Raw genomic sequence first — 12,924 nt, 5'->3', positions numbered from 1 at the left:
TACTGCACACATACACATTTCTGACTTCTTCAGAATAAAACCATGTTGTTCTCAACCGCTGCATTTCGTTCCTTTTTACCACATCTGCATTTATATATATATACATGAATTACACTATGCAGAACTCTTAGTGGGAAACACAATACAACATCCTCACCTGAATATCATTCAAAGCGAGTATTGATGAGGAAGGTGGCCTTTAGAAAACACACACGTCCAAGGCCGACACGCAAACGTGCATCGGGTCACCTGGCTTATGAGCAAAGAAATGAGAAACAGAGAAGACGTCTGCTGCCGACTGTTAAACACGGCGCCGGGGTCCATAATAGCATTGACAGCCGTCTCGCGGGACTCATTAGGACCGGCGATTACTCCACGCGGTGGTGCAATGGCCGAGGTGTACGAGACTGTTTTTACAGGACTACTGTAGCAGCACCGTGTGTTCTACGGAATGAAATCAAACTGCTGGTCCGGTTCACCCTCGTCCACCAGATCTAAACAGCAGTTGACATGAAGGGGAATCCTGCGGAGCAGAGTGTGAAGTTAATGTCCACCTCCTGTGCCTCTCACACCAGCAGAGACTTCACTTCTCCAAGAAAACGACCTACTTCAGGGCTTATGGGTCCTGAAGTCACACCTCTGGTAGGGATCTTAATATCTGGTTCACTGACTGGCTCTTCCACGCTGATCTTCAGGCTTCTGTTCCCTGAACCCTTTTTATTTACTCTCTTGATATCGTTGGTATGTATTGTTGAGGGCAAAGTGGTGCAGCTATACAGTCTGTTAAATGTTCCAAAATGGCGTAAAAGGACCATCACAATTTCCCGATTAGCTTGTTTTATCTGATCAACAGTCCAAAATCCCCAAACTTTCAGTTCAGTTTACAATGATGTGAAATAGCAACACCAGTTGATGATTAAAATAAGCGAATTCAACGGTATTGTCATTTCAGAGGCTGCTGTGAGATTGTTGAATTGTGAATGTGTGTTGACATGTGTATTAATATTGTGATAAATAATATGAGTTCAGCCCTCTGTGTGTTTTATAACTTCACACACTTACTTACTTTATGGAACACATTTTCCCGTGATGATTTGTTTCGTAACACTCAGGCAGCAGTTCAGTGCTGTCACTGGGCTGCTGAGTGCACATTGTGGCCGTAAATTAAGGCGAATTAATGCACGTCAGTCACTGAAGACACTGAATGAACAGAGACCACACAGACCGTCCACGGTTAGAATGCAGCCCATGTGCTGACCATGCATGGGTAATGCGAAGCAGACTGGATTTGGGACGGAAATGGGCTTTAAGTTGGACTAAACTTCACACTTAAACAATGAACTGATGAACAATCTGCAGAAGGTGATGGAACCAGTGTAGGTGAAGCCAGCCAGGAGCTTTTCATCGTCACTGCATTGAATTGTTTCCAGCTGACAGAAAACATAAAACTTTGAATAGCACCGAAATCAATAAGGTGCACCGAGCATGACGTGTTAATGGGGATGTGAGGAGATATGAAATGCCTGATCAGGTGATGATTAAAACCAGAGTCCCACTATACAACACATGCCACTAACGTAACAGCTGTGTGGCTGAAGGAGGGAATGGAGACGCGTGTACGACTGGTAGATCTGAGTTAACTGCAGTCGGTGCTACATGAGTTTTATACAAAGAGAACGTTAGCATTACATTTTGAGATATTGTCTTTATTGTGTTCAGTAACAATTGAGTGAAACCAGCCAGCGAGGCTCTTTATTTAAGCTGCAGATACAACTTCCTTTAAGAGGAGGAATGCACCTCAAGGCTGGAAAATACTCTGCAAACTCCGCTGCACATTTATCTTTTTCCCTTGAGGTTACGTAAAAAGTATTTACTGTATATTTCTATTTAGCCCACAGTCAGTATTCTTTAAAACATGCCAGGAATGAACTTAACTCTAATATGAGACATCTGCATCTCGTAGTGAGTCTGCGACTAACGATTATTTTCATCACCGATGCAGATTAATTGATAAATTACTCGACCAATTAAACCTCAGAAAAGAGACACGGAGAACTTCAATTTACTAAAATGTAAGACAGGAAATAAAACGTCAAATCCTCAATTTTGAAAGCTGTAATCTGGCTCAGCAATTGTTGAAAATGACTTGATTGATTAATTATCAAAATAGTTGCTGACTCATCGATTCATCAATTCATCGTTTCAGTGATGTTGTTTTATGAATAATGCAATTTACACAATATTTTTGGAAAAGCTCAATCACCAATTTCCTAGTAACGTGTTATTTGGTAGATTGATATGAATATTCAGACACTTCATGTGCCCCTCACCCACTTCTGGAACCCCCACCCCCCCTCCCCCAATATGATGGGATTCATTCTACGGGGTTCGGGTGTGGTGGGATGCAATCTAAAATGAGAGCGTGTCTGTAAATTTAGTCCCATCTGAGTCTTGCCTCGTCAGCAACTTGTGCGGATTTTACCGGCCGGACAAATGTGGGACCTCCCAAAACCCCCTCTGATAAAACCTCAGCCAGTCCAATGCAATGTGACAACCCTGAGATAGTTTGCTAATATTTTCTCATTTCCTTTCGGGGGGAGGGGGGGGGGGGGGGGGGCTCCTCTGGCTTTTACCCCAAACTGACATCACTCTGGTCCAGATGCCACATTTCTTCCCCTTTTTTCTGTTTTGTTGTCGTTTAAACAAGTTTGCTGTTAGTTGAGGAAATTGTGTTTTGTTGACAACAATTTTTTTTTTTTTGCGATTGCAGCGCATGAAAAGCGCTGGAGACTGATGACACACCTTCCTCCTCGCCTGCCTGTTGTTCATTAACACCACACATGTGCATTAGCAGCTACTTTATGTGCATTTGTGCTGGAAGCTAATCCAGTCTGAATGAGGCCACAGTGTTTAAAAAAACTTAACATGGTGTCGGTGCCTTTTTCCCCCAGAAGGTGAGAACATCAACACATCACCTGCTGGAAACGCGTTGAAAGAATGAATTAGTTGTGAGCGTGTTGTTAGTTTATGGAGCTGGAGGTGTGTGTGCGTGTGTGTGTGCGTGCGTGCGTGGTGGAGGCGAGAAGTGCGGCTCTCGTGCATTTATGAGGAGACTTATCGAAGAAGTGAAAGCTCTCTTTACTACGTCGGTGTGGAGCTGATCTCCGCTCCTCCCCGGCGGCCCCTCTGCTTAACTAACTGATCCGAGGTCAGCGCATTCATTTCCATGCCAGGCAGGATGGGCTACTGAGCTCACAGTGACCTGTGGCCAATTATGAGAGAATGAAACCGACATTTTAGTCGGTTTTTTTCCATATACATTTTTAAATTCCTAGTTCAGTTTTTTTTTTTGCAGAATACATGTGGTTTTAATAAGACAGAGTAACCGTTGCAAAATGTTGAGGTGGAGAATGTAAAATTAGTGAATTACCATATAACAGTTGGTTAATTTAAAGTATGTTAAGCATACCAGAAACAATGTAGTATTTATACACATGTCAGTCAGAGCTGAAACTATTTGTCAATTTATCGAACGGCAAATAAAAAAATCAGCTTGAATACAACTAAAATCAATATTTGGTGTGTTTTGAAGACATCATGTTGGTCTCTGAAAATTTGCATTTGACTCAATTTCTGACATTTTGTAGACAAAGCAATTACTTTATGAATTGTGGCTGGGCGATATGGCCAAAATATTTTGTCACGATAAAGATAATTTCATATCAAAGCATGTTGTCTGATGTGAAATAACCACATGGTTTTGTGTTTTGGGTGAATTAAATAATAGACAAATAAAAAAAGAACGTAATGCAAAAATAATCAGGTGTTCTGAGAAATCTGAGTTTGTATGTGCTTTTTATTATCAATTTAGTATTTAAAATATGAATCACGATATTTGATTTCGTCACGATGTGATTCCATGGTCTTATTGAGTCATCGCTCATCTCTAGGGTGTATCTTTATTGATGGATGAAGTACACGGAGTTGCATTATTTCGTTGGCTGCCAGGGGATTCCAACTACAAACCTTAACAGAAACATCCACTTTCACCTTTTCTTGCTCCTCCGCACGGCTCCTTTGTTGAAGACCACCACCTCCCTCTCTTCATCCAGCCCGACACTAACCTGGTTGTTCCGTCTGGGTCTTCTTTGTTCTCTGCACTTTACGAAGCTTCTCTGCTCGCCCGTCTCGGTTTCACTACGTCCATCTGCCCGCTGGCACTCTGTCTTATCTACTGCCTCAATCATTTGGCCGAGAGCTGCTGAACGCACCAACTGTTGCTCTCTCTCTCTCTCGCTCTCTCTCTCTCTCTCTCTCTCTATCTCGCTCTCTCGCTCTCTTGCTCTCTTGCTCTCTTGCTCTCTTGCTCTCTCGCTCTCTGAAATTGTAAAGCGTTGCACCTTCCTGGAGCTTTCTGTTTGGGCGTTTTGAGCTGCCCTGAAGAACATTTCAACTTAAAAGCATACTTTTCTTTCCAGAGGTCTGCTTTTCATGACCTTTTATCTTGAAAACATGAAAGCTGAAAATGCCTTGAAGTTAGAGTTTTACATATTTCGATGTTGCAGTGAAGTCATTGTGACCCTCACCGAGACAGAAGAGGATATTCGTGATCTATTAACCGTCTTATAAACATCTGTTGACACACAAATTATTTATAGGCGCTTAACTGAGCTGTAATTATGATGGGAGACATAGCACACACTGACTGGCTCATACGAAGTAATCCAAAAATAAATGTTCCGACAAATGAATTGAAGCAAAACTAGAGCTGAAACCATAAGAAGATTACAGCAAAACCGGCAGCTTGGGGCTGCGTGATGTGGAGGACATCAAATATCAGAGTTTTTCACCAAATACCTCGACAGCATAATGATATCGGAGGCCTGACTTCCACAAAATGTTTACACATTTTTGATATTAATCATCAATAATGTGGATATAATGACAAAGTGGGTAAAAACGGAACAATCCGGTAAGTTTAGAAGATGACATCACTTCGCTGTAATGCAGCCTTTAATCAGGAAAAGACACCAGTCACCACGCACACATCACAATTTCTATAGTCTCGTATCAGGATATCGATATAATATCAACATATGTCCCAGCTCGACAGCAAATATTTTGACAAACCATTCTCACTGCCGTGTCTTTAAGCAAAAGTGCCAAACAATCAGTGACTAATGCTAAAGCCTTGATAATAATACACAGAGATAAAACAATACATTTAAAGATGGACATTTTTCACATTTTATAGTCCAAAAAATGAATTGAGAAAATAATTGTCAGATTAACCAATAATCCCCAAAACAAACTATGCTACGAACTGTAACAAATAGGGGTGTAACGGTACGCGTATTCGTATTGAACCGTTCGGTACGAGGCTCACGGTTCGGTACGCATGACGAACCGAATACATTTGAAAAAAAAGAAGAAAAAAAATCTTTTTTTTTATTGTTTTTATTTTTATTTTTTAAAAACCTTTATTTAACCAGGTAGTCCCATTGAGATTAAACATCTCTTTTGCAAGATGTAAGTAACAATACAAGATGTAATCAAGATGTAAGTAACAATACAAGATGTAAGCAAGATGTAAGTAACAATACTAAATAACATGAAGGAGCAGTTTTTGTTTTTTATGCTTATGTGTTGCTAAGAAGACACCCCAGAAGACGGGTCACTCAGGTATAGTTCCATCATTGTTCAAAGTCAAAGAATAACTTTATGATGTTAGTTGTAATGAATAAATCTATTTTAAAATCAAGTACGTTTCTCTGGCATTTATAGTTTTCTACTGTACCGAAACGTACCGAACCGTGGCTCCACTGTATCGTACCCAACCCAACCGTGAGTTTTGTGAACCGTTACACCCCGAGTAACAAAGCAACATTATTTCTTATAAAGTCTAAGACATAATGTTGTGAATGTTGCAATAACAATAATAAAAATAAAAAAGCATAGAAAGTTTGTTTGGGATGTTAAACTGCTCATAAACCTCATCAAGACTTTCCTCATTTCATCAATTGGTCCAAATACAATATGTTCAAAGGGCCTGTTTTGTTTTGTACATTCAACAGTTTATATCTATTAATTCATTCATGTAAATGTTCATTTGACCACAATAGAAGACGAAGAAAACCTGAAAATGTTCACGATTGAGAAGCAAACCAGTGAAAATGATAAATCACTGCTTAATAAAAAACAAACATAAATCGGTTTGTTGAGGATATAATGTTGTAAAAGTTCAAACTGAGGGATGACCCGGTCTATAAAATGTAATTTTGCTTCACAAAACGACTTAATTTTCTGTGGATCGTCAATTGAGAACTCCTAATTGTTTGAGCGCGTGCGGCTGTAAAGCAAAGTTTACAAGCTGTTTATCCTCGCAGAGAAAGCACCCTCTGCACACTGAGCTTCGGTGTCAGCCCAGCTCTGTTCCTGCCAGTTGATGGCAAGTTCTCCACGTCTCCGGTGGAGCCAAGGAAATGACATCATGTCCCTGTAGGGGTTGAAAGCGCAGCCCTGACAGGCCTGTCGTGACAAAAGACTTCCTTGGGAACATCACGGTGTACCGAAGACAGAAAAAGAAACGTGTCTGGAGGCTGTGTTTTCTTAGTTCCTGTAGCTGCCGTCTCCCACTTCTAGCCCATCAACCATTTTCTGGTGTTTGAAATTCCCCTCTCACATGTGTCTTTTTTTTTTCCTGCCCTGAATGTAGGCCATGGGGGCGGGGAAAAAAAGTTCCCAAAATTAGCAGTTATTCAAAGAGTGGAAGAGGAATCATTGTGTTGGCGAGATGCAGCTCAACGTCTCTATTTCACTTGTAGGTCTTCAGGCTTACACTTGGACTTGCGCATTCATTTTGTTCCCGTCTTACTTGATATGTATGTATGTATGCGCTCTTTATCTCTCTCTTCTCCGCGTAGACAATTGAAAATAAATTAACATTCCTGGGCTTTATTTTTGTCTTCTCTAAGCCGGTGGAGAAAACTTTTGAGGGGAACCCGGGAGGTCAGGCCAAACTCACAGGCTGTCAATCCTCCGCGGTGACCCTGCCGCCCCTTTCTTTCTCCCCCTTCCATTCTTCTCCTCCTCTGCTCTCCCTCTCCCATCCATTTAGTCCTTCCCGGCTTAGAAACTCCCAAACTCCCCCCGTCTCCCACTCGCTCTTTCACTGGACGCCTCTCCAGCTTGAGTGAGGCAGACACAAGCTTTGTCAAAAGAGGGACTCTCATTCATTCGGCCGGCTGTTGCACACGGCCGTGTATTCCATGTGAAGACATGTGGGCTGTGTCCTTCTATCCATTTGTTTTAATTATGTTTTAATTGCCCGCCGTCCTCTTTTAAATGCTTGCTTATTATTTCTATCGGGCTGATGTGAAAAATTGGCTGTGGACTGTGATTCCCTGCATTATCTTAACTGATGATAGATTTCTCTCCTTGGGTTTCCACCGCGCATGTATGGCAGACAAAAGAAAAACAGATGTCATGAATGTTTGCGGATCATTTTTCATTTCATTGGTAGTTTTTTGGTTTTTTTTGGCCCCGTTTCCAGAAAGACATGCTGTTAATAGAGCGAAGACCTGAGGGAATATATGTGCTTGTATTGTTTTAGGAGCTGACGGTCCAGATGAAAATGAATAACTTTTATTTAGCCAGTGGTCTTCTGCTGCATCTGTATTCCTATTCTAAGGCAGGAACATAAACATACATTAGAATAAGTAAAAAACACAAACTGGTGTGGCACATTTTAAAGGATCATGATGATGTGGTCTCAGAAACCATCAACTATAAATGTGATTTTTCGTGGCTTCTTCTGAATTTGGCATGAAAAGTACTTAAAGGGACAGTTCACCCTAAAATCAAGAGTACATATTTTCCCTCCTACCTGAGGAGCTCTTCATCAATCCAGACTGTCCTGGCGCACGTTGGAGACATCGCCATAGACATCGCCGTAGAGATGTCTGTCGTCTCTCAGATGTAGTTCCAGCCCAGTGGAACTACATCTTGTGGTTTATATCAACTGTTTGCGTTTATTAGATTTAGTGTAGGTGGCGACAGTTAGTCATAACTGCGTACCCTATTTTTGTTTTCTACACATCTGCCTCAGTGGAACATGAGGATCATTATGCGAAAATAAAAAGTTGGCCTCAATTTCCAGATTTTCAGGGAAGAGGAGGGGGGGGGGGGTTATGGGTGGTTGGTGTAGATAATTCCTCAGCACCGTCTCTGAGGGGTTAACGATGTCTCACTTACCTCTTAAAATCATTTTCTGCTTGAAAACATCTTAGCCCCCACAATCATCATCTCCCTGTCCCCTGATGTGAAATCACGATAAGTCTTGTCAGCGCATGTGTAAAGCATCTTAATGTTAGTCGCCAAATCCTTTTATCTCAAGTCCGGACCGATTCAGCGCAGCAATCCCACCAAACAAAACAGTGGTTGGTTTTTCTCTGGAACATGAGCACGGCTGTGTCCTCCAGCAGCTTAAGGGAGAAAGAAGACGTGTTACCCAGCAGGGTGACGCCTGATCAGGGGAAAGAACCCCGGGGTGGTGGGGGTAAGTCTGCATCCGCGCGGCCTGGCGGGCTCTCGCCCCCTGGTGTCTGGAGGGGCTGAGTGGCTCAGCGGGCCCAGCAGGCCAGAAGGGCAAGGGTATGTACCCCCCAACGGTTTCCAATCTCCTGTCAACCACTAGTATGGTTACCCCCGTGGCCCCAGGCCTCATATTTGCAGAAGATTAATGGACGACGAAGAAGTCACGTGTGTCTCTGGAGATTTGGTGTTCGGCCCAATATTGAACTGGTGGCGGTCTTGTCAGAAGACTGGAGAGTGCGAGCAGCCTCAGCAGACGTGGAGCGAGACTTTTACCGCATAGGGGAGCTCGCACCTACCAATTATGGTCTTATCTGATCTGGTCCGGCGCCACTGGCAGATAAACAACTGGAAGACAAATAAAACAAATAATCCCGATAAAAAACCACCCAGGTTTAACTGATAAATCACAGCTTAGCTGTGTGTGTGTTTTCTTGGCACACAGTGTGCTGCACAACTGCTCGGCCAGGCTGACCTCAAATGAAAATAAACACTCTCAGGCTGCTCGGTACGGATCCAGTGGGCCTTTTCTTTTTTTGTTTTGTTCAGCTATTATCCTTCAGAACCAGGTGTCGGGTCCTGTATAGAACGAATCTCATAGTGACTTGGAATTATTACTCAGTATGCTTATGTGAAAGTTCCCCATGTTTTGTGGGTTCTCATGTTGCCAAAAATATCCAAGAGCATTAGTGAGACCCGGGGAGCGATCAGAGCCGACTGCTCAAATGTCGGTTCATTATATAATAATCAGGCTCGTTGACGAGCGGCTCTGGAGCGGCGGCGTTCAGATTCAGAGACGGGGAAACATTCGCTCTCCTCTGCATAGCGACGGCTACCAAGTGGCCGGTCCTGTTTACAGTGTGGATGCCTCAGTGTGTGTGTGTGGTAGTGTGTGATAGTGTGTGTGTGTGCATGCATTGGAAAGATGCTGGATGGCAACCACATGGGAATAAACAAGATACGATATATTGGCGTGTGTGGATCCTGTCTCTGCATGCGTGTCAGCAATGTCATCGCCTATATGTTTGTGCGGGCATGCGTTTGTCAGTCCGTGTGTGTGTGTGTGTGTGTGTGTGTGTGTGTGTGTGGGGCATTTCACGTATGACACAACACATCCCTCCTCGGTGTTTGACTTTGGTAAGCAGCTTATCTTTCTGGTGTGTTAGTCCGTCTCTGGCTCTAACCTTTTGCTGCTTTTGCAGACAAAGGGCTGTTTTTGCCACCCCTTGATAAGGACGGAGACAGAAGTAGTCCTCAAAGCGGCTGTGTCTCTAATGGCGTCCCTGTGTGAACGTGTTGCCGGAGCGACGGGCTCTCCACCCGCGGGGATCCGGGAGTAAATGGGGAAGAGTGGTAGACTGAGGCAGTGTAAATATTGTATTGTAACACGCCGCAGAGAGCTGAATAAGTGCCGAGAACCAGGTTGTTTTGATGTCGGTGCCGTCATCAACATTTGAGAATAAAGTTTTAATATTTCTGTCAAGGTTCAGACAAAAAAATGCTTTTGTTTATTCAGTCGAACCGCATGAGTCCTTGCTTTGTGACTACATTTCATTTAAGCACACATGCAGATAAAACCCAGAGGCTGTGCTGACACTAAAGATAAGCGTCCATTTCCTCCATTTTCATGCTCTTTCTTCTCATTTTTTGTTCCAGATGAGACGATGACTGGTGACGCTTCTCAGAGAACTACCGATCGTTGACGTCGCTCCAGCTCTCAGCTCTGCCACTGCAGCACACTGAACCACTGTTATTATCCGAAAGGCTCCCTGGATTGTCTGCACACAGCGCACAACATGGCCTCTGCACTGTGGAGGTGTCCGATGTTCCGCTGCCTCTCGCTCCTTCTCCTCTGCTTCCACTGTTCACAAGGTGAGTTACCGTGGAGTTGCGGTGGCAGAAAGTGTTAGTGGGATTCTGGTCAACCTTTCAAGAAGCCACTTATTATTCAGCTTATGAATGTGTGGAATTTATCAGCACACATTCTTCGGTGTGTGATAATAGTTCTTCTTCAGTGGTTTTACCCTTGGAGTGTAACAAAAACACTGACATATTTCATTCCCGTTTAGAGCGAACACTCGAGCAGTGTGTCGGAGACCGTCCCTCAAAGGTTCATAACTGTACTCGAGGTACTGGAGCCACAGAGAATAGATGCATTTCCAGATTTATTTCTGCCTAAACCGGATCATTCTGAGCAGCCAGTGTACCTGAAAGCATCAAAAGCGTGATTTAGCGCCAGACTCAGGAAACGGGAAAGTAAATGTCAATGTTTTTAATTGTCTCCAATGACGTCCCCCCCCCGGGCTCTTTTTGGGTTCTTTCCCTCACTTTTTTGATAAGTACTTTTGGCTGTAATTGCAAGTATTGTCACATAACACTCCCGCCTGGTACATGCTCATCAAAACCACTGATGTTGGTATGTCGCCTTAATGATGATCGTTACATTTTTCCCCCCCTTTCATTCCCATTGTACCGGGAAACAAAGTAACCCAAAATCACATGCTTGTCTGCCAAGCATTGATTACAGATAGATAGTTGAAGCCCATTATTTTGGGGGCTTCCTTTTCAATTTTGATTTTGCCTCTTTCTTTTTTCTCCCTCTTGCTGTTTTGTTATTTGATAGATTTCTCTTCCAGTTTTATTTTAGGATGGCTGTGGTGTACAATTTGTTAACAAAGACGTATTGCTATGGAGCAGGATATCCCGGCAGCCCTTCAAGCAGAGATGCATTTTTCTTTTTTGTGGATTAGCAATTTTCGATAATATAAAACAGTCTTACTCAGGCATTTGAAGAATTGCCCTCTGATTTCGCCTGACTTAGAAACTGGGTTGAATAGTCCTGTTGGATTTCTTAAAGAGGAATACTGCTTTGGTATGCAGAAAGCCCAGGTTTTGGGTTTCAGTTGATGTGAGGGCTCTCAGGCCTGAGAATGCATATTTGCCCATCCATCAATAAAGGAATGTGTGTGTGTGTGGGTCCCTCTGAAAACAATATCTGATTCTATCCACATGCAACTCACCTTCAGCCTGTCCAGCCCCGAGGGCCTGCATCCCGCCGCTTATGATCTACGCTTCCATCATAGTGCCGGCAACAAAAACTCCACTTGATAATTACCTCCTGTCCCTCACCAGGAGAGAGAGTATAATCAGGTTATCGCTTTCACCCAGAACATTCCTCGTGCTTTGAAATGCTCATTGACATAGCTGAATAGAAAGACGTGTTTTTCTCCCTCCTGGTACTGACGTTCCCCAGCCGGACTGAATGAAGACCAGTCGGCCTCTGTTTTGACAAACTTTCCCAATTTGCGCAAGATCAAATGAAATGAACTGCTATCAGGCTTTCAGTTAATGTTATAATCCTTGAAGTGGCTGCATTCAATAGTTTTATATTCAAGCTACTACGTTGAAGGTGGAGCTTGTCCACAGAACAGCGGGTAGTGTTTCCCAGCACCAGAATCCCTTTAGAGATCTCTCATTTTACTGCAGCAGTCTGCCCTGCGCAGTCTTGGTTCTGGTTCTCCTTTTCTTCCCCTCACTCCAGTGGACCTCCGGGTCTGAAAAGTGGAGCCAGCGAGAAAGTGTCTTAAACTGGCATTCTTTCTAATGGCCATCAAGGGGCTCTGGCTGCAAAAAGAAGTCAGATTGTATAGAAGTCTATGAGAAAATGACTCTGCTTCTCTCTTGATTTATTCCCATAGTAAACATTGTGAACATGAGTTTATGGTCTCAATCTGTACAATCTTCTTCAATACAGCATGATGTTCATTTCGTAAATGATGGTCCATTTAGAGTCAAACAGACCATAAAGCAGGGTGTGCTTTAGGGCGAGGCTACACAGTGATTGACTGTGTGTGTGTGTGTGTGTGCGTGTGTTTGTGTGTGTGTGTGTGTGTGTGTGTGTGTGTGTGTTCAGTCTGAACACTTTCACAGTGTGTTTTCACTTCATGAAAGATAATTGTACCATTGTTGGTCGCATGATTGTACTTTGCGCCAACGACTCGTGTCATTTCTGGTTACAAAAAACCAAGATGGCGACGGCCAAGTTGCCAAACTCGAGGCTTCAAAACCGTAATCCACAAACCAATGGGCGACGACACAGTCGCTACGTCCACTTCTTGTGTGTACAGTCTCTGCTCTGCTCCTGGTAGGAGGACGAGGAGGAGGAGCAGCTGCCGCAGGGCTCAGAGCTCTCCAACTCCGACAGCAGGTCGGAGGTGGCAGCGAAGCCGGATCTCGGTCCGTCCGCGGTGGGCGGGTCACTGCAGGAGGCCCTGCTGGAGTCTGAGCCAAAGGGGCTCCTGGTGAACCTGCATCATTTAATCTGATTTCACC

The 12,924-nt window shown here is 43.5% G+C and overlaps 1 protein-coding gene across 3 annotated transcripts in view; it reads left to right on the top strand.

Moving 5' to 3' along the window:
* Window positions 1-12,924, top strand: part of adgrl2b.1 (adhesion G protein-coupled receptor L2b, tandem duplicate 1) — a 79,309-nt gene that overhangs the window by 10,219 nt on the left and 56,166 nt on the right. For all 3 annotated transcript variants that reach the window (XM_079284354.1, XM_079284353.1, XM_079284355.1), the window contains exon 2: window positions 10,249-10,464. In XM_079284354.1, the coding sequence (XP_079140480.1) occupies window positions 10,389-10,464 (76 nt within the window). In that variant the 5' untranslated portion in view covers window positions 10,249-10,388. The remainder of the gene's footprint in view (window positions 1-10,248; window positions 10,465-12,924) is intronic.

Source organism: Melanostigma gelatinosum (genome assembly GCF_949748355.1).
Source record: "Melanostigma gelatinosum genome assembly, chromosome: 15".
Taxonomy (NCBI): domain Eukaryota; kingdom Metazoa; phylum Chordata; class Actinopteri; order Perciformes; family Zoarcidae; genus Melanostigma; species Melanostigma gelatinosum.
Note: the sequence above shows the minus strand (reverse complement) of the source record. Positions and strands in the feature narration are given on the sequence as shown.